The 21,621-nt window shown below is 39.3% G+C and overlaps 1 protein-coding gene across 2 annotated transcripts in view; it reads left to right on the top strand.

Moving 5' to 3' along the window:
• Positions 1-3,163: 3,163 nt before the first annotated feature.
• Positions 3,164-21,621, top strand: part of LOC130563521 (complexin-1) — a 36,331-nt gene continuing 17,873 nt past the window's right edge. Inside the window, exons 1-2 of one of the 2 annotated variants that reach the window (XM_057349100.1) lie at positions 3,164-3,643; positions 4,557-4,669. In XM_057349100.1, coding sequence (XP_057205083.1) covers positions 4,639-4,669 — 31 coding nt within the window. In that variant the 5' untranslated portion in view covers positions 3,164-3,643; positions 4,557-4,638. Of the gene's footprint in view, positions 3,644-4,249; positions 4,366-4,556; positions 4,670-21,621 lie in introns of those variants that run through there. The other variant, XM_057349101.1, reaches the window with a different exon arrangement.

Below are 21,621 nucleotides of genomic sequence, written 5' to 3'. Positions count from 1 at the left end.
TTTTACTCAAGGGTATAAAAACGCAAAGCATACATAATTAAAGATGTTTTTATCATTTAACTGTTCCAAGTTCCAACACTTTCAGAAATGCCTGGAATCCAACAGGAAACAACCAGTGGGGATTTTTATCTAGTAATTATTTCATACCTCAAGGATACAGGTCCGCATCACATGATCCGATCGATGTTTAGATTCCAGTTTCAAGGTATCTGGTTAGGTTCCAGGTGTTGTTTAAGGAGTGTAAAGCAGATTTTTACAGTTATAATGACACTTTCTAACTTAAAGGGATAGTTCACCCAAAAATGAAAATTCTGTCATCATTTACTCAGCCTCTTATCATTTCAAACATGTATGACTTTCTTTCTTCTGCAGAGCACAAAAGAAGATGTTTGGAAACAGCACTGGCACCCATTTACTTGTATGGACACAAAACCAATGCAAGTTAATGGGTGCCGGTTACCAACGTTCTTCAAAACATCTTCTTTTTTGTTCTGAGGAAGGAAGAGAGTCAAACAGGATTGACATGACAAGAGGGTGAGTAAATGATGACAAAACGTTCCTTTTTGGGTGAGAATCGCTTTAATTCTGTCTCCTCAACCTCAAAACATCTTCTCACAAGGCACGCGAAGGGAACTTGGAGGGATGGAAACTGTGATCGTTCTATTCAAAGGTCTCTCAGTCTCCACTTACCCACGGTCATTATTGCAAACCTGAATGCTGACGTCCGAGAAATAACAACAAATAGACGTGCAGATGGAGTACTGCGCTTACTCAGTGCAACTTAGTTCATTCTGGGAGCAAACAAATTGCTCTGTATACACTTCTGCCTGTGTGTGTGTGCTGGTTTGTTTTTATCACGTCCTGTTCTTTGGGTGTTTTTTGACATTTCCTTGCAGGGTACCATCAGAACGCTTGTTTTCAGACTTAAAAACATAAAACCTCAACAATCAACACATCTGGTACCTCACAACTGAAATACTCTCACGCATGAATATTAAGGGCCATAGAAGAATGGGTTAAGAAGACTGTGAATGTCTTTGGAATTAGAGTGTTTTATGTAAGAGATTAGCATTCAGAATGAGCGTTGTTTCTTTAGAATTACTGTATGAGTCAGAACATCCATTACTTCTGTAAATACTTTCATCATCTCTGCCTCTCTATCTCTGTCTCCTTTTTGAAAGCTGTAAAATGCAGTACCTGCTATAATATACAACGTGTGGGTGGCTTGGTTTCCACAGTTCATAATTTAGCCAATTTTGCAGCCTGGTATTTGGTTAATATGCATTTAAAGTGCAGGCTGTTCCATTAATTGTCTACGGCGTGATTAAAAAATGAAAACAAAGTGGTTTGCTTAGCAACACCATGCTTGAGGAGGTTTGGTGAAATATCACTTGTGTTGTTTACTCAATAATGAATTGATTCTTGGTAATTTTACATTATATGCCAGTGCAATCTGTGTTGATAAATGTAAAAATCAAATTTGTTTTAAATAAACATATTTCTAGCAAATATTTGGACTAATTTCATTATTTCACATGTTTAAATCTCTCAAAATCATCATCATTAGACTGATGATAAATTTGTCGAATCTCCTACTTTTGGTCCGTACAAACTTACAAATAGAGACGAGCAATCAAATACTGACAGGCTGTTTTGATAACGCGACTCAATTCACCTCAAAGCCATTTTACATTTTAATGTGCTCAGATTAAAATGAGGGAGACGGAGCCAACAACAACTAAACATGCAGATGTGAGAGTACATTTCTAATTTAGAGAACAAATTCAAGGACTCTGGGTTGTAGCATATATTAAAACCCAAAGCAAAAACACAGCAGCTCTGAAAGATAACACCAATGGCATTTACATCCTTCATTGATAAGTTCAACAACTTCTTCACCACCAACAATTTTAATCGCTGCTGTATGGTTGTTGTTGTGGGAAAAGTGAAGTGTTTAGGCAACGTTTAGTGTTGCTTGTGTGGGCGACAACGTTGATTGAGGCTGAACGCTCCTTCAGTGCTGTTTGGAACTGCACGGTGGGAGGCGAAATGTCTCGAAATGTCAACTTTAAAATTCCCAGGGAATCTGACACCCACTGCAGTCTGTAATCCAGGTTATTACCAGGCTTCACTCCCCCATATGTGAATCATTTCCACTCTTGGCATCAATACAAACGAGTGGATTTGAATACAAAGCTTTTTAAAATATTGAGGTGCACGGGGCAACAAGGATGATCCAGTCCATAAAAATGAAATATCACCGTGCGACCCTCTAGTCACCTGTATATTTTATAGCAGCATGCCATTGTGTGTCTGTAGTGTTCCAGATCACTTGGCTCTTAAAATGCAGGAATATTTTTAGTGCCAATCTAAAAACATGCACATTATAAAAACATGTCCGCCTACTTAGCACTTGACAAAGCAAGATTAGATAAACAAAAGGATTTTCTTTGTTGCTTGTCACATCAAAGCACACAAGGCAGCAGTGACTGATCTATCAGTCAATGCCATTCTTTAAACCTTTTTAGCCCAGATGAAGCTAATTTTATTATGTGCACGCCCACAGCCTGTCCACAGCTGTTTGATACTTACTGTAAGCAAAATCATTAAGTATTATCTTAAAATCTGTTGCAATCTGTTTGGGTGGCTTCTACATACAAAATCCTGCTATAAATCATGACTTTCATGTCTCTAAAATAATCAATGTAAATATTTAAAATTGAGATTTTTTTGAGGCTGATTGTTATGTATTAGGCTATATAAACTTGCCCATACAAAGAGAAACAACCTCTGGTTGCTTTACATGTCAGACAGGCAGACTTAGTAGATGTTTTGGCCAGAACACTCCTCAGTCTGAAGTCAAAAGTCAAAAGTCCAGCTAAGTGAGACTTTTGTGGACTATTTTAGACATAGTTCACTAGTCCTGGATTGTAAAACGTGAAGGTTAAAGATCCCATAACTGTACTCAACAGAATTAGCATGCAAATTGAAAGCCGAGGAGGAGCTGTAGCACTTCACCATCACGTTCATGGTGTAAACATATTGGCCACACTTTCCGAGCTCGTGCATGGCGGGGAAAAGGCGTGCGTGGTCGCCTCTCGCCTCTTTAAAAAAACCCAAGGACGAATCGAGGTGAACGCGAGCTGTGACACTGAACACATTACATACGTAACGCTCCATGCATGTCCCGTTTGTACGAAAAGACCTTCTCCTATAGCCCCAAGGCAAGATGCATAAAATAAGATCATCCCAACTGGAATAATATTGGAATCGCAAAAGCACAGACAGTATTAAGTACGACAACAAAACACCGTTACACAACGTTCGCGTTGAACAGGGTCGCACGCGCGTATTGGGAACCGGGAAGCAGGCTTGCGTCAATAATTGATCACTATGAACGTGGGACGTTTCAGATGGGAGCCTTCCATGTGATTCAGCGAGTGGCTTTATCAGAGGCAGCTGCAGTCCCCTTTACAGACACACTCACTGCCTCTCCGTGCACCCGAAACAAGGACGTCCTTCTTTTGCCTGGAAACCGGAGATGTTAGAAACGAGCAGTTAGAGCCTCGCTGCACCATTACTGCTGAAGTTTCATTTCTGGGGAGTTAATCGGCTTTTAGAGAGCATTGAAATCGCCGTACAGGTAATTATGCTCTTTATGCGTTTGTGGACAGCGAGCGTTTGCGCGCTTTGGTGGGATGGAGCGGAAGCGGGAGTTGTCCGCCAGCAATGGTGCTGAAATCAGCCTCTCCGCGAACAAGGAAGTGGTTGTGTTCTCGACACGTATGTGGAACAGGAGTAAATATTATAGACAGTTAGAGCTACACGTAATTATTTGTGTATCTAGGTAGAGATCGGCATCATACAACATGATGATTTGGGACTTGCAACGCTGAAGTGAATTCATTCATCAGCAAACGTTTGTTTCTGGAGTAGAAAGAAGGAGAGTAGCTCACGTATGGGACTGCTGTGGATGGATAAAGGAAAGTTTACACACAGATTAACTGCCTATTGTCAGATCGAGTAGTCTTTTTAATAAAAGGGAAAAAACTTTAAATTTAAATTCTTAGATTTGAGTCTTTACATTGATAGGATTGTTTTGCTCTCAAATGTTACGATAATATATTTGGGTTGCAATGTCATGAGGCAATTTCCCTCGAGAAGAACAAAAGCTCCCCGCAGATTCACTTTTAGTGTACACAGCGTTCCCCTGTCCCACAGCCGAAATTAGTCTGAATTATTACGAGATACGAGTAATGTTGTTTTATTAGCGTACGTGTTACATGTAGGCGTTGATAGTCCACTAATGCTATAGCGTATGCATGCTTTTTCACAACTCCGCTCTTGGTGTGAACTGTATGCAAGGTAAGCTATATTGACCTTTATTGCCCTTCACGTGCGAATCTAGTAAACTGGTCGTTATATATGGCATAGTATTGTGCACTCAATCATTATCGTTGTAGGTTGGAGTTGTTTTTTATTACAGCTAATACAAAGTAAGTTGTGATATGTTAGTTTTGTTTTGCAATTAAGTAATTCTCTGTTTCACATTTTAGATCTGGCGACAAGGGACTACTTGAAAAGCTTAACCTGAATGTAAAACTTGGTTGAAGAAGGCAGGAATAAAAAGCCATCATCATGAATTTTGTTATGAAGCAAGCGTTGGGAGGTAAGTTTTAAATTGTCCCGTTTCTAAACACAAGGCTTGATTCCGGAGAGGCGCACCCGGAATAGACTGACCATATTTTGAGTTATATACTGTAACATAATGAGACTGCATATCTTAATATGCTTGCATACTTCCTAAATTGTCATGCGCTTTATTGGAACGCACATATGGCAAATAAACCAAGTGTTGCTTGTTCTTTTGACCTGTACACTAAAGTTTTGCGATGCATCGGAAAATTCTTTATTTGCTGAGCTGGTTTTCGTGTACTTCATAGATTTTGTTTACAGAGGTTATCTCGCGCATCGTAGAGGTCGTGAGTCTTTGCGCATTTCGAAATATGCCGCAGTACAGGCGCGCTGCCTGTTGTTTTATGACAACCCAATGGAATCAACGTTTTACAGCTGGAAAACCAATTTGTTAATACATATATATTTTTAAACCATCCATCCTATAATTTATTTCCTGATAATCCTTTTATTTATTACTTCCATTTTGGTAGGCTAATTACTATTGTTTTCAAGGCACATACAATATTTTTTAAACCCTGTTATCGAGGATGCGCTCTGCATAAACATGATGGCATTAATTCCATAAATATCTGGCATTAAAACATCTAAAGCATCATTGACTCCCTTTGCATTCATAATAAGGATTTTATCTATCGCTCTCTTTATGGATTTAGCCCCATCAAGACTGAGATTCACAGTGCAGTCTGAAGGGGTGTCACCGGGGCTGGACTGTGGCGCCTGATGAGAGGGGATGTTCTATAAAAAGATGCCGTTTCATTAACCAGCCGCTGGGTAAAGCAGCCCACGGGGGTCCTGCCCTAGTCCACTTGCTTTATCGATAAAAAAAAAAAAGAGCGAAATCCACTCAGCTGTGCGGAAATGGATTTCAACCTTGAAAAGAGAAAATGCGTTTACTCGCAACTTAAAAATTTCATAATAGCGCGTCTTAAATTGATTTTAGTTATGGATTGTTTTGGGGTTATTCTGTTTTTGATGATTTCAAATATATCTAGATTTAGCATTTTCTGATGGAAATACCAAAAAACAGCATCTTCGGATCTGCATAAATAAAATGCTATAAAATCGTCACTTGCCACTGTTTAAGGCGATTTAAAATACGTAAGAAAGACGAGCAATCACAATTATTAATGCACTTTAAAAGAAGACGCAATGACGTTATCACTGGTTACATTTTAATGGCATTATAGTATGAATGCATTAGCCTTCAAAGATAAACTATTGTGCTCCAAAACATTGACACAATTCGCATTTAGAAGATTCCAGGCTGTGAGGTCAACTAAACGCTACTGGCTATTTTAAAAGGAGGAGGAGCCACTCAAATTGTCCCACCCTAATCTAGCTGTACTGTTTCCATGGAAATTACATCAACGCATCACTTTAATGCTGTAAAGTCTACCTTTTCAAACGTTATAAATGAAAAATAAAAAGTATAACTTTTACAACAGACAGCACACCTAAGGCTTTAATAATGACCTACAGTTCAATATTTATAAGTATTTATGTTAAGCAGTTTAATGCGTATAGGGTTAGAATATTTCAGGACGACCAGTGCTGCCTACCGAGAACTGTAATCAATGTGCAGCTTCTTTGGTAAACTCTCATGATTCTTGCTGTTATCTTGCAATATACCAAGTAGTCAGAAAAGACTTAATGTGTTTTTCCGGGAAGCTTTTATTGCATCACTGAGATGCATCCATAAATGCATTACTGTATCGGCCCAGTGCAAAACCGCTGCCCTGTGGGGTTTTTTGTGTGGTTGCAAGCTCCACTGTTCATTAATCCTGTAAATCAAGGAACAGGCTATCTTCATTCGCCAGCGGCGGTTTTGACAGCCACCCTGTCGCCCAGGCAGAGGTGGAAAAATAGGTGTGCCTGTCTTCGTAAGAGATTTAAAGGCAGCAGGTCAGTAGGTGGAGAGATGGCTAGGCAGTAAAGCTCATGGATGTAAGACTAGAAATCCCCTGGGCATTCCTGCAGCATCATAACCCCACCCTTCAGAGGCACACACACACACTTTTCACTTTCCAGCAGAATTTCACACACATTTTCTCTGTCTTCTTTCCTACGAAATCTTTAACCCTGTCCTGTTTACTCCTGTTGTGGAGATCTTTGTATTGTGTTGTTTTATACTAAGCCAATGATACAGTACATTCCCTAAATCTACAGTATCACTCAAGAAAACCTTGCATTTTAGATTTTATTCAACACATATTTATTTTAGACATTCGCATGTAGTGTGTGAGATCTGCCACTTATGCAGTAGTTCCCTGCACTAAATGCATATTTCCAAGGCAGGACACATAAAGTGCACATATAACCCCTGAGCTTCAGCCAAATATCCACTCCCTTCACATGTCTCTTACTTCTCTATTTCTCCTGATTCTTATTCCTGACCACCTCACTCTCTCTCTTTTATTCTGAGTAAAGCCAGCTCAGCGAACTGGAATAAAAGTAGTCAAGCATATGGCTTACGGTGTTATAAAGTCACGGGACACAATCTTCTGCTATAGACACACACATTGCAAACCATAAACCTTTTACACTTTTAACTACTATATGCATATCATAGTTCATGTCTATACTGCAAGAGAAGGGTATACTTAAATATTCACAATATAAGACGCTTTCATACACTGTTGACACATGAACTGTGAAAGATGAAAGATTCATTTGTAGAACAGGCAGGACTATAGACAACAGACACTTTAATGATACCGGTAGACAGATTGAAGTTTAGTTCCTGAAGTATTTGATCAGTCTTGATAGAAGTGATAAATCTAGATTACAACCTTAACACCTGTTTTAGGAGTTCATTTTGAATCAGGAACATATTTTCCTTAAGATACACTTGTTAAAAATACAGTTTGTGCAAAACGCGATGATCCATATTATTCCAGCACGATACCATCCAAATACCATCTTGTGTGCTTCAATGAACGCAAGGAAATCCGACCTTTTGTTAAAAATGTGAACACGGTAAATGTCACAAACATGCGTACATGTAGTAAGAGAAAAACACTGTAGAGTTAGCTTTGATAGTCTCATTTGTGGTACATGTGGTTAATTCATATAGTTTGTCTTGGAAAACAGCATTACCTGTTTTTGTGCTGTTCTGAATTGTAGAAAATGCATTTTACCAACCACGTTTAATCATTCAGACCGCCGAGCCTGCTCCTTAATCAGATCACCTTCACATCAGAGTCAAATCTCTCGCACCCAGCGGGGGTCTGGCACGGAGCTCTGACAACGGGTCACACATTAACATGGGTTAGTTGAAATGCAAATGCAAAGCAACTGAAACGACATTAACTTACTTGAAAACGTCTGCGCTGCACTGAAACATAATAGAAAAACACAGACGTACAATAGGGGTAGTTCATGCAGGAAACGTTCATGAGCTAAAAAACAGCTCGACGCTGTGCAGCAGAATGAAACAGAATGCAGGTGCATCCAAACTTCTTTTAATTGAATTCAGCATCCTTAAAATGCAGCGCAGGTTGCGTGAGACTGCAAACAACGGTCAAAGGCATCAATCAAACAGCACGTTTACAAAGATAAACAATTTCAAAACAACTGTTTTCAGCACCCTGCTACATGAGCGACACATTATATTACATATTTTCAAATGCTACACTATCAACACGTTTCGGTTATGTTTGTGTAAAGAGAAAGCGCGTCTCGTATAAATGTGGGTGTAAATGAAACCCACTGACAACAGAAAGCCCCGCTTTGCACAACGGCAGAAATGACGCCTATTGATGTATGTCCTGACCCAGGAACTGATCCTGTACACTGAACTGGCATGATCTGAAACTATGTAATGAGAGAGAGCATAAATGCAGCGACCGCAGCACGCTGGGCTGAGATCAATACCAGCCCTCCGTTCAGAGAAGTGGGGTTAAATGTTAGATCTGCATTACAGGCTGCATCAGAGGAACATTAAAATAGATTAGGGGGCTTTTAGGAGCTCCTAGAGTCGGGCTCGTGGACTAATCCAATGCTCATCAACTTTTAATTGTAACGTGAGCCTCTGAGGCGATGAATATTTTTCAAGAGAATGACGCAGCACATTGGAGATGGCAAAGAGAGAGAGAGAAACCAGGCAGAGGAGGGGCAGTTGAATAGAAGAGCCAAAAAACTGTCCAGGGGTCATTACTTTTAGGGGGCGAGAGAAAGAGAGAGTTCACAGTTTTTCTCTCTCTCTTCCTTCCTTTTTTCTTTCTTTCTTTCTTTCTTTCTTTCTTTCTTTCTTTCTTTCTTTCTTTCTTTCTTTCTTTCTTTCACACACAATGATCTTGCCACAATGGTATTCATACAAAGAGAATTTCCATTATTTATGACTTCAGTTTAACATATTTCACTATATTTGAAAGACATTTTCCAAATTGTAGCTCTTACAAGTACATCTAAACCTACACACACCTGTTCAACATGACTTTCCAGGACAGGCTACAGCATGTTCTCTTTTCTCTCCTGTAGGTAATGTAAGAAACAGTAACAGCTGTGATTCGTGCCTGACCTTCCACCCTCGTACCCTTCTCACTACTCTCCCTCTTCATATTTATTTCTCTATTTCATTATCACACTCTCTTTCGGGTCAGCAGATGAACACACGGTAGAACGCGAGGACAGGTTCCCAGGCTGCAGGTTTCTGGCTTTGAGCTGCAGGGACTACATGTGTGCAATGGCCCTTTCAATGGCATGCAGAGAAAACACCTGCCATTGTGACACACATAGCCACAACGCAACTGGCAGCGTGAGCTACACATCTGCAAACGATCGGTTACGTTTTCAACACATTAATTCACAATCAATTACCTTTTATTGCCAAGTGACCTGTAGTGACACATATGCACACGCACAGGTAATGGCACCCTTTTTTTCCCTGGCCCCAGAATGACCGCAGGTCAGGTCTGCTGAGGGCATTCATGTGTGTTAAAATTGGATGAGTCATGATTTTGGACTGGCCGGTCCTACACGATGCCATGGGGCTCCGTCTGGTCTTTTACCGCCTGTTCAACACAACAAAACTCACTGAAGTTATCTTTATTAACAAGCACATTTTACACCAAGGGAGGGTAGCTAAACATGCCCTTTAAAATCAATGGAGCACTTGTGGAGTGAACATTTAAAACTTTGGAGGTAGTTGCAGATTCATCTCTAATGGTTTGTGCCTATATGCAACTAACTAACAAATTTTTCTTAGATGGTTATGGTCATAAACTTTTAACCTTTCATATCTATGGTACATTTTTGTGTGCTCGTAAGATCTCTTTTATTGTACTGTGGAGTCATCGATTCAGACAGATGATATTAAACCATATGAAAGGCTATGCTCATCAGCAATCATAATATCATTATCATCATCCTCTTCTTCCTCTTCATTATCGACAGATTTCTCCTCAGCATCAGCACGGCAGCTTTACAGCACTGTTACCTCATATTGCCCCGTCTTCTCATAAACTGAAATTTGAATAACAATCAATATATTATTTCATGAGGATGTAAAAAAATTGTTCCTGACATAAGAAAAAATATTAAATACAATGATTTAGAACCCACTCATCTGGCTTGACATTGTCCAGACAGCCCCATTAAAAGCTGCTTGATATTTCATTTCATTGATTCTTTACATTTTGTTCTTCAAGCTCTCTGTGCAACTATTACTTTCTGCTGATGTAATACTATTCCAGTGTCATGATATGAGTACAGGGTTAATCTCATCCATAAAGCAGGCTAGAAATTATCACATGTAAAAGGACTCACTATCCCAGTTCACCTCAGTAAAGATTACGGTGCAAGCTGGCACGATGGGGGCTTTTTTAAAATGCCCTTGTTTTCTTATTAGCTTCATGATTTAAGACGTCTGACCTAATTTAGCAATTTTCTTTTATAGAAATAGATCCAGACACAATAAACTCCCGATGTCTCCTGAGACTGAACAGACTTGAAGTCAAATCTCAAGCTAATGAGTGAAAATTCACTCTTGAAGGAATATTTCAGACAAATCCTGACCCTATTTTTAATCAAATACTGAACCCTCTGCTATAACAGTCAAAGAAATTAAGCTGTTATACCAGCATATGACTTTATTTCTTTCATGGACCACAAAATTTGAAATTTAGTGCAGTCAATAACTTTTATGGTGCTACTATATTATTTTTACAACCTAAATTCTGTAGTCGGCATTCATTGTAATTAGATGGAAAACACTGACAAAGCAAGTTTTAAAATTTCATTTTCCACGGACTAAAGAAAGTCATACATGCCAGACTTTAATTTTAAGTAAACTACTCTTTTAACACCCTTGATGTCTTTAATGCGGAACCTCGGCAGGCAAAAAATAGACTGTTGACGCCATCAGTTAGATAACCTTGTCGTGCCATACTTTGGCAGTTGGGTATCCGAGCTGCTATCCGGTATCCCTGTGAGAGATCTCCACCGCTTGCTGGCACAGGGCAGAGGTCTTTTGGCCGATACGCAGCCTGCCCTTGACCACTGTCCAAAATGGCGGTCACGGACCAGCACGAAACTGGCAGCCTTTTTGTACCCAACAGAGTTAATCTAAAGCACGCCTGATAAAGTGAGCGCTGTTTCTATTCCACGGTCGCTGCTTTCTCAACCGTCACCTCTTCTTTAAAAAATCGCTCATCAGTTATGACCTCACAGACTGATGTGGAAGTTCATTAAACAATCTGGTGCTTTCGTGATGAACTATCACTTGTCATTGTGTGTACGTGTGATACGAAGTGTATGTGTGGACGTTTGCTTTGTGCTGACAGTAACGCAAGGTTATGCTATCACGAGCTTTGATGGGATGTCTATTTCAGCCTCATTACCATAGAGATGGATTTAGTGGCTATAGCAACAATACATACACCTGCTAAAAGAGTGATGTATTAGTAACTCCAACCCCGACTAAAATCAATTCCCACGTTGCGTTAAGGTCCATGCCTATCTCTGGATGTTTTTATTTATAGAGTGAATGTCATACAGAACTGGTCTGGGTGGAAGAGGGCTATCAGAATTAGGTATTCCCCAAATCCAAAATGCCTGTCTACCATTGTTTTGGCAAACTTCAGAAATGTAGCAGAGGTTGTAGTAGCTCATGCATTAAAATGTCAACCTCTCAAATCATACACACAAACAAGCTGCTTTTTGGTAACTCAGATCTTAAGATTCTTACCTCAATCACTCGAGCCAGAAGTTGACATGTCGGACAAATGTTTTAAAAGTGCCACAGCGTTTACATGCTTCGGTAGTCAATCACCTGGTAAAGTAAGTTAATACCAAACAAATTACACACTTCACTCTTTAAGAGACGTAACCATGGTCTCTCAGTGGTTCCATTCTTTTTAAAGCATCATGCATGAGAAACTAGATCTCCAGCACTACCCCAGTTTCCCCTGATATGGACAGACGCCTATACGTCATTTGCCATCTGGTACGGGGAGATTCCTTCCCGAACTTGTGAAACGTGTCATAATTTTTCTATGCCTTAAATGACTAACATGTACAGGACTGAATGGAACAAAGGAGAGTATCCACGTTTTGATCATCTGTAGCTATTTTTGGCACCACGTTTGCTGGCAGATGGAGTACAATCACTTCAGAAAATCTCATCCCTGAAGAAGCAAGGCTGTCGTAAAACCTTAAGATGTTTCTGACAAATTGTAATGATGTTTAGTCACATACATCAACAGTCATTGGACAAAATACTAATAAAGAAAAAGATTTTGCGGTTAACAGTATTTGGTTCATGACCCAAAGACCTTGACTTCTCCAACACATACAGTGAAAAAATATGTTCCATACAGCATCTCTACACACTACCTCACCTGGCGTTACACACCTACTAAAATCTATTCTTGGAAGGGGGCTGGGGGTTTGCTTTTAACAAATGGTGTTTATGGAATTGTGCAGCGTATGCACTGTGACACTGGAGGAGAGTTATAGCCTACAGTGGTGCTCTTTGAAAATCATTCATCGTCAATGTGACTTTCACCTCATGAATATAAAAAGGAAGTCTGTGCGGCTTTCACTGTGGCTGCAAAAGGTTGTGCGTTCTCAAACGATCTGCTCTTACCATATTTTAAAATGCTCTATTTGCGCCAAACTGAGTATTTTCCCACCTTGTCCAAAGGGTGCAGTTTTAAAAAATACACAGTGCATGCTAGCTCAACTCAGAACTTACTTGTGCATTGAGGTTTTTCCTCTTGAGCTGAAGGTCTCGGAACCAATCTTGTGTTTCAGTATGCGTTTGGAGCGGCACTCTTATGGCGAAGGTAGGCGTCAGAGAGAAAGGCAGTAGTGGGCGTGTGGAGAGGCCTCTGCTGACCCACCAGCACTTTACAGAGTCCCTGCTGAGCTTTACCATGTTCTACCTCCATCTAAACAAACACATCCAACCAATGCTGAAACACCAACAAGACCACTGCTGCCAAATATTATCTTAAGTCTTGAGTTGACTTTTACTTACTAAAAGTATAACTTGCAAGTTCTTTTTACTTTACAATTAGGTTGTATTTCTTAACATTTGGAAATGCATTAGCTAGTGCTGTCATACAATTGATCATGACTAATTGCAACCAAAATAAACGTTTGTGTTTTCATAATGCTATATATGTCTGTTTTCAATTTTTGTATTTATAAACAAAAACACATAAATGTATATACATTTAGGAAATATTTAGATATGTATTTATATTTACCAATAATTGAAATTATATATAAATGTATAAATTAAATCAGTTCCCATATCAGTTCTCAAACACATCAAGAACTTTTTAATCCAGTAAGAACATCACATGCAAATATATGCATGTATGTGTTGTACAAAATTAATATGCACAGTACACAGTCACATATTATGTGTACTGTACGCAACGTTTATTCTGAATGCGGTTTATCACAATTAATTATTTGACACCCCTAGCATTAGCTAACATGAACCAACAATGAGCATTAACTAATGTTAACAGATCACTTCAGATTTTAAAAAAGAATTAAGATTAAACCAAGATTAATACAGTAAATGCACTATTTAATGTTACGAAAGGAAGAGTTTATTAGCAAAAGCAGATAAACAGATAAAAAACAGATATTGTGTTAGTTAGCTGTATTTTATTTGAGTTACTATTACTTAATCAAAATAACCCTACTGCAGTTTGGTTGATATTAATTGGATTGCACAATAAAAAACATGATTTTTTAATTTTTTTAAAAACAGAGTGTCTTTGCAAATGAACTCTTCAAATACCTTATTGTAAAGTGTTACCATAGCTTTGCAAAAAAGAAGCAATGAAATGGCATAAAAGGTTTAAATCTGGACTGGAAATAGAAAGGTAACATGTTCTAATCTTTCTCATATGACCTAATCCCTTTGACTTTGTGTCCTTGAACATGGCGATACACGGGAGGCTGCCTTAGAAAGGCTGTTCTTGTGATGCGTACTGTATATTGTAAGTCGCTTTGAATAAAAACATGAGCAAAATGACAAATTAGGCAAGAAAGCGCATCCGAATCCTCAGTTGTGGCTGCAGCTGGTGTTTTGATGAGACTGCAGATTTGTTCGATTCACAGGCGTAGCAATGTGGTGTGTTTACTAAGCAGAGCGTAATAAATTTGTTCTTATTAGATCTGCGAGTTTACCCTGTATAACAACAGCAAAAGAGTAACCTCAGCAGTCAAAGCATAGCAGCGGCTGTGTGTTAACTGGACCCAATAAAAATACTCAAAAAGGAAATGCAGGAATGCTTGACGGTTCACAGTGTTATTGATCAGAGATTCCAAAAAAGCCAAAACATTCTGTTTGACAAACAGTCAGGCCAAAGAACAAAAGAGTTCAGAGGTCAAAAGAAAGATCAATCCCATATCAATTCTCAAACACATCAAGAACTTTTTAATCCAGTAAGAACATCACCTTGAGAGAGTCAAACTGGCACACAGTACTGGCTGAGACAATGATAGCGGGACTGCGGTCTCTGTTTTGGAGAGGTCATTCTGGGCTGCGTTTTTGGAAGTGCTAAGCTCATCTGGATGACTGGCAGACGTCTGGGACTCGTTGGAATGCAGACATCATTTGGCAGCATTGTCCTTGAAACAACAGCTTGGTGATATCCGTCACGTCCATACAGTCTGATGTACAAACGCATCTGACCGCCAAACGCTGTGGACCAAAACGGCCCGTCCTGCGGAGGGAAGATAAGATATACAGTGAGGACCAAAACCATTTTGACACAAATCAGGGATTTAAAATCTAATTTTAACCTGAAAACTGTCACGGTCCTGCCTTCTCGTTCAGGATTTTCTAGTCATGTGGCAGGATCAGGACAGAGCCCTTAGGTTTTATGTGAGAAAGTCATGAGTTGTTTGCTTTTTACATCTCATGTGCTTTCTCGTGTCTTGTCATTGGCCCCGCTCCTCTCGTTTATGTATTGCTTCCCTGCCGCGTCTAATGTTTCCCACCTGCCCTGTGTCATTATCCCTCGTTTGTCTTGCCTTTAAAATGCCCTCATGTTTCTTTGTCCTGTGCTCGTGGATTGTGTATGTACCTGTACCTGTACCTGTACCTGTACCTGTACATGTACCTGTACCTTGTGCTCCTTGTCTCATCCGGTCCAGCATTGTGTTTTGACGTTTGGTCGTGTTAGTTTTTTGTTACTTTGTCCTGCTGTTTTTGCCCCCTCGTGGGAAGTATTTTTGTTTCTGTTTTTATATTTAGTTCTGTCTTCGTTACCCCATTGTGGGTCTTTTGTTTTGTGTTTCTTTATTTAATAAAAGTTTGTGTTAACCCCTTCATCCCCGCTGCCTGCAATTGGGTTCTTCCTCCACAACCGTGACAGAAAACCAAGTGGGGAAAATTCAAGGAATGAGTTTTGCATGCATAGATGGAATTTGCAAGGTGCACAGAATATTAAAATCATGTGCATCATGGATCAAATTAATATTCGAATGAAATAATTAACTTTATGCTGATAATATGATTTGTAATGAGAAATATGTTTCATATTTCATAGGAGCCCAAAAAGAGAAGGAACGAGTGCATGATGCCCATAAAATAATAATAGGAGCAAAATCAATTGCAATCAAACAATTCTGCAGATTAACTGTTCCAGATCATGCATGACTACACATGGAAAGGTCATAAACACTGCACACCCATATCCCAGCGCCTCCCTTCAACAATGAACATCATTTATGTTGTAATGGTGCCAGACAAAGTGCAGAACTGAGCACTCTTAGGAAAGAAAACATCAGGCGAGGACCGAGCAGCGATGTCATTTGCTGTTATTGTAAGTCAGAACAGAAAGTGGACCAGCAAAGCTGATGCGGGAATGTAATTAGCAACCCATTTGCGCTTAATGTACAGAGCTAGCAGTATAATAGCTCAAAATGGAGGCAGAGAGACCAGCAGCCCAGTAATGACAGAGAAGGTCAGAGAAGCCCTCTGTTACTTTACATTAACAGGTCAGAAGGTTTGCTTTTACTGAAATGGTCTGGCCAGAGAAAAATGATCTTAAAGGAATCTTAAAGGAATGGTTCACCTAAAAGTAAATTTTGGATTGACTTGCCCTCATGTCATTTGTTTGAACACAAATAAAAGATTTTGGAATAGTTATTGGATTTTTATCGGCTGTAAATATCTAAACATGCACCATGAAAGTGGATAAACTGTTCCTTAAATGCTATCCCTTAATATATTTGCTTTGAAAAATAAATGTAACAATTTTTTAAAGAGGATGTATGGAGACTCTTGAGGTATGACATTTCCATTCAAATTTTGAAGGTAATTGCTGTTCTTACACAAGCGTGAGCTGTCAACATGTTTGCATGGAATATATAGTGATTAATGTCACTATTACACTTCAGCCAGGCATTATTAATTATTCAAAGGATATTTTGGTTCATTTCGAGCTTGAAGAAAAATTACTATGATGAATCAATTTGTCAGGATCCATCAAACAACAAGACAAGGTACAGTGCATTCATAAAACTAAACAATGGCTATATATCAATATTTAGTTGTTTGTTCACCCTGAGGTCCACATGTGATGTTTTATTTTTCGTCAGAAAAAGTCCATGTTTGCTGCTGTTCCTTTAAAAAAAACATCACCTGAAGTGTGCTACAAGCTGACTAGATTGAAAAACTTTTTTTTCCAGCAGGAACATGCTTGAGGTGGGCAGATAGTGGGTGGTTCTGTGGGCGGTCCATGGGCGTGTCATCTGAGGCATCAGGCACTACTGAGGTGGTTGAGTCACATGACATGTCACAACGGGCCCCGTTCCAAGTCGTGTTGGTAACATGCCGAGCTTTGTAAATGAGGGGAAACCAAAATGGTATGCTAGACTTGAGGGGTAAAACAGGGACAATATTGGAACATGCTCAGAGCGGTTCATTACTAATGATTTCCATTAGGAAAGAAGGATGCTGGAATGCAATCAAGGCGAAGCTGATTAATTACAATCTGCTCATTACATGAGACGATCTTAGAAATAGATTATTTAACCGGGAATGAGGGTGTAAACCTAAAATCAAAGCCACATGTTCGCAGCTCCTAGGCTGTCTCATAAATCTAAATCATAATCCATTACCAAAATAATTTTACAGTTCTATTTCTTTAATTCTTGTGACTTTTGACTAGTGCTAGAGCAAATCATGTTCACAGCTGACAAATGGATACTACCCTTCTGTTAGTTTCTTAAAGTCTTATAAAACAAACAAAGAATTAAAACAAAGAATCAACCAAACATACTGGGGAAGGTTATTATAGACCAGTTCGCAAAATGTAAACACTGGTCCAGAGGCACTTTTCATTTCTTTTACTTTTTAATCCTACATACATTATTAAATCTTAAATATATTCATTTAACATTTTGGTTTTAATGTTCTGTTAGTTGTTTTTTGTTTGAACGTCTGTGTAGTGTTAAAAAACTAAAACTGGACCAGCGTCGAACCAGTGTTGTTTACGTCATCCGAAGGGGTCTATAGTTAAATCAAACAAAAATGAATTTTCCAAAAGAATGAAAAACTCACAACTGTGTAATCTTGACAGAATAGCAAACTGTTTTATTTTAAAAACAATATACCCTGTTGTACCAAATAAGTGATTGACCTGAATCTGTTTTACCTTAAAAAGAAATTAAAGAAATTCTGAAATATACAGATAGACTAAAAAATTTAAACATAACTGAAAAAAAACCCCACTAGCAAACAGAGTAATTACAATAAAAAAACTAAACTAAATAGTAAATTCATTATACAAAACCAAATACAATTAATAATAAATAAAAAAAATAAAAATAAAAAAAGACCTTTACAAGGGTTTCATTAAAAAAACACATACACCAACCCATCAAGAGTTACGCATAATGTGAACAGCCCTCAAGAGTTTCTCAAATTTCCTTGACTGATCTGTTTGGACAAACAGCACATGTGAATCACTTGTTTTCTTCCTGGCTGCTGTGGATGCTGTGGGCTTTTGTTTACGTGGCTTTGAGCCATCTTGTTATTGTACAGTTCGGCCCTGGGCTTTCCACCATGATTGTATGCGTGAAGAGTCCGGGTGACTCTGGCACCAGATTAATCAACGTCTGAAGCCCGCTACCTCACTCCCTCTTGCTTTAGCGCCTCGCAAAGAAAGCCTAGGAGGCCCGCACCATCCGCCGGTCCCCCCTCAAGGATAAAAAGGTTAATCTTTCGAGTGAGCAGGCCCTGTCAGATGCATTCCAGTAATGACGAATGTAATGGATCCGGACAATGGCCGTGTGTACACAGACTGCATCTCGCCAACGCTGTTTGAAAGAATCAGAGACACAGTCTTTGAGCCACGGCCAGAGGGGCAAAACACTCGCCATGTGGCACATTGAGTGTTGAGTCTGATAACTCGAAGGGAGGCTGAGCTTTCGGGGTCTACTGTGACTATATCTGCAAGACAGTATGTTTTACATCTATTCAGGGTAGACCACAAAAATAAATGCATTATAGAAATGGAATATCACCTGACACTCAAGAAAACGCTTTGGCACTGTAGCGGCATGTGTGCTTGGTTGAATTATTTTGGATGCACTACATGTTAAGCTGTTTGCTTTAGGTGTACATACAGTAAGAAAATGGCATGCAGTAGTGTCACGCTAGATAAATATTGTATTTAATGTCTATAAATCTAAATGAATCCATGTTACTATCATCAAGGTTTTAATAGTCAAGCAACCCTAAGTATCGTCTTTTAACCATTCAATACCATTTTAAGTACATGCTTCAGGAGACAGCTGTGCTCTCAATGGAAGGCCAGCAATTCCCCAACACTTGCAGTGAATTGCCAGATGTCTGAAGACATTAGGTTCGATTCTTTTCAAAAAACATCTTTTCAAGGAAATCAACCAGAGCATTCGCACAGCACCGCACTAGGGAGTGATGTCTCGAGTATAAATTGTCTTTTTACCATGTTGAAAACCCAAACACTGCTCTTTAAAACCTCAGAGCGTGAATAACAAAGGTATGTGAATAGTGTGAGAGAGAAGAGCTGAAAAATAGACCCTCATGTGTCTTTACCGCTCTTTACCTGTATTGCTGCTGTCCTGGTTGAAAATCTCAGAGAGAAGTGCCAACTGAGGCACTTCGAAGCAAACGGATGTCAGGGATGCTGGGAAATGAACAAATCGTCTCTGCACAGCTATTGATATTCCTGGTCATGCCGGTTTTCACAAGGAGAAGGTCACAGCTGTGAACGTGTCAGCGTATCAAAAACAGGAACATGCTGCTTGGCTGTCTTAGTTTCAGGGTCCACTCGCTCACTTGGGAGAGTTCTTGATATTTTCAACAGAAACGCTTCAGGAGTAAGATGTTTTAAAGTATTTTTGGAATATACTGTATGTCAGGTCACCAACTGTCCTATATTTCATAAATACAGTAGGGAGCTATTAAACCACAGTAGTGTATAGAAATGCTTACATCACCTGTTTGTATTGCTTGTAGTTTATATGATTTCCAACAGGAGGTGTGCTTACCTGATGAGGTAACCATAGCAACGGTGAGCTGCTAAAGCACTTTAATTTAGGATCAGCATGGAAAGGTGCATCCTCAAAACATAAATCATCAACTTTTATTACAGCTTTACATATCACAAGTATAATGGGTTTAAAGGGATAGTTCCCAAAAATGAAAATCCTTCCATCATTTACTTATTGGCTTGTCGTTCTAAACCTGTATGACTTTATTTCTTCTGCAGAACACAAAAGAAGATATTTTGAAGAACGTTGGTAACCAAACCACAACGACCCCCATTGACTTCCATTGTATGGACACAAAACCACTGAGACATTTTTCAAAATATTTTCATTTTTGGGTGAACTATCCTTTTAAGCATTTGGGTAGGATGAACCTCGAAAAACAGTGCAACTAATCGCCTTTTGGCCAACCATAAATGCCATTTTTCATCTTAAATTCAAATATTTTTCACTACAGTCAATACTTAATATTAATATTAAAGTCAGTATTCTCACTTGTTCAAATAGCTTCTATAAGTCACATGGTGCTTAAAACAGGGTTCATTAACATTATTCTTTTGATCAATACACATAAAAATTCAAACTAAATGCAAATTTGGCCTATTTTTGGATCAACGTGTTTGTGCGGTGCTGTAGTCTTTGGGGCCTGAATGGAGGCCAACACTTTAACTGTCATATTAACACTACATTAATGGACTCAAAGAGAAGCGGCGGCACAATTAGGCCGTCACTGAAACTCTGATTTACTCTGAATCTCAGCAGAGATCTTGTCCCTGTGGAATAGATAAGCATTATTTCTTTTGTTTCAACTAAAATAGACAAACAGAGAAGTGTCTATGTCAGGATCGTGTGGCTGAAGAACCCAGATGCAGGCAAGCAGTGACTGGGTTAACAAAACAAGACTTTATTCCAACACAACGGAGACAAAACAAAAACCCTCGATGGGGGACAAACACAATAACCAAAAATGCTTTTCAAAAAAAGACAAAGAAAAACTTCCCACTCTGGGGCAAAAACAGAAACTAAGGCTAAAGAATAAACCAAACTTACAGACAAAGCTCACGAAACACAGCACTAGGTACAGGGCTTCACATACACAGTACAATCCACGAGCACAGGACAAAGAAACATGAGGGCATTTATAGGAAAGACAAACGAAGGATAATGAGCGAGGGCAGGTGGGAAACATTAGACACGGAAGGGAAGCAATACATGAAACGAGAGGGGCGGGGCCAATGACGAGACACGAGAAAACACATGAGAAGTAAAAACAAACAACTCATGACTTTCTCACATAAAACCTAAGGGCTCTGTCCCGATCCTGCCACACGACTAGAAATTCATAAGCTAGAAGGTAGGACCGTGACAGTCTATCTTTGTTAGCGAAGTTCGTTTTAGAGAATTGTAGACTGGCTTTTTATTTGGAATATTTACTAGGATGGGGCACGTGCTGTGATGGATTTGTCTTTGCTAAAACATAATTTTGCAAGTCTATCAAGTACTGTACACCTGCATCCACACACAACATGTCTCTGTCTGTCCATCCTAGGGTTTTTAAAAGGCCAACAGAGAAACACAGCATTGCCCTTATGATGTCAGCACGATAAAATAAATCCATACCCGTGAATGGACAGCTGACGTGACCTGCATGCATTACGGTTGTCCTTGACCTTGGCGTACCGGCTCAGTGCTTCGGGACATCTCACCCCAATGGATTTTTCAAAGGATGCAGAGAGAAGATGAAAGAGTGAGACCAATACAAAGCTGCTTAACCAACACCACGCATTTGAATAATGTATTCTGATGAGACTCACTCGAGAGATCTCGAGTGTCGCTCTGACCCGGACGTGGCTTTCTCACAAGCATCACGCTGGGAATGGGATTGTCCTTGAATGAGTTTTCATAGATCACACG

The sequence above is a fragment of the Triplophysa rosa genome, linkage group LG13, assembly GCF_024868665.1.
Source record: "Triplophysa rosa linkage group LG13, Trosa_1v2, whole genome shotgun sequence".
NCBI lineage: Eukaryota > Metazoa > Chordata > Actinopteri > Cypriniformes > Nemacheilidae > Triplophysa > Triplophysa rosa.
Note: the sequence above shows the minus strand (reverse complement) of the source record. Positions and strands in the feature narration are given on the sequence as shown.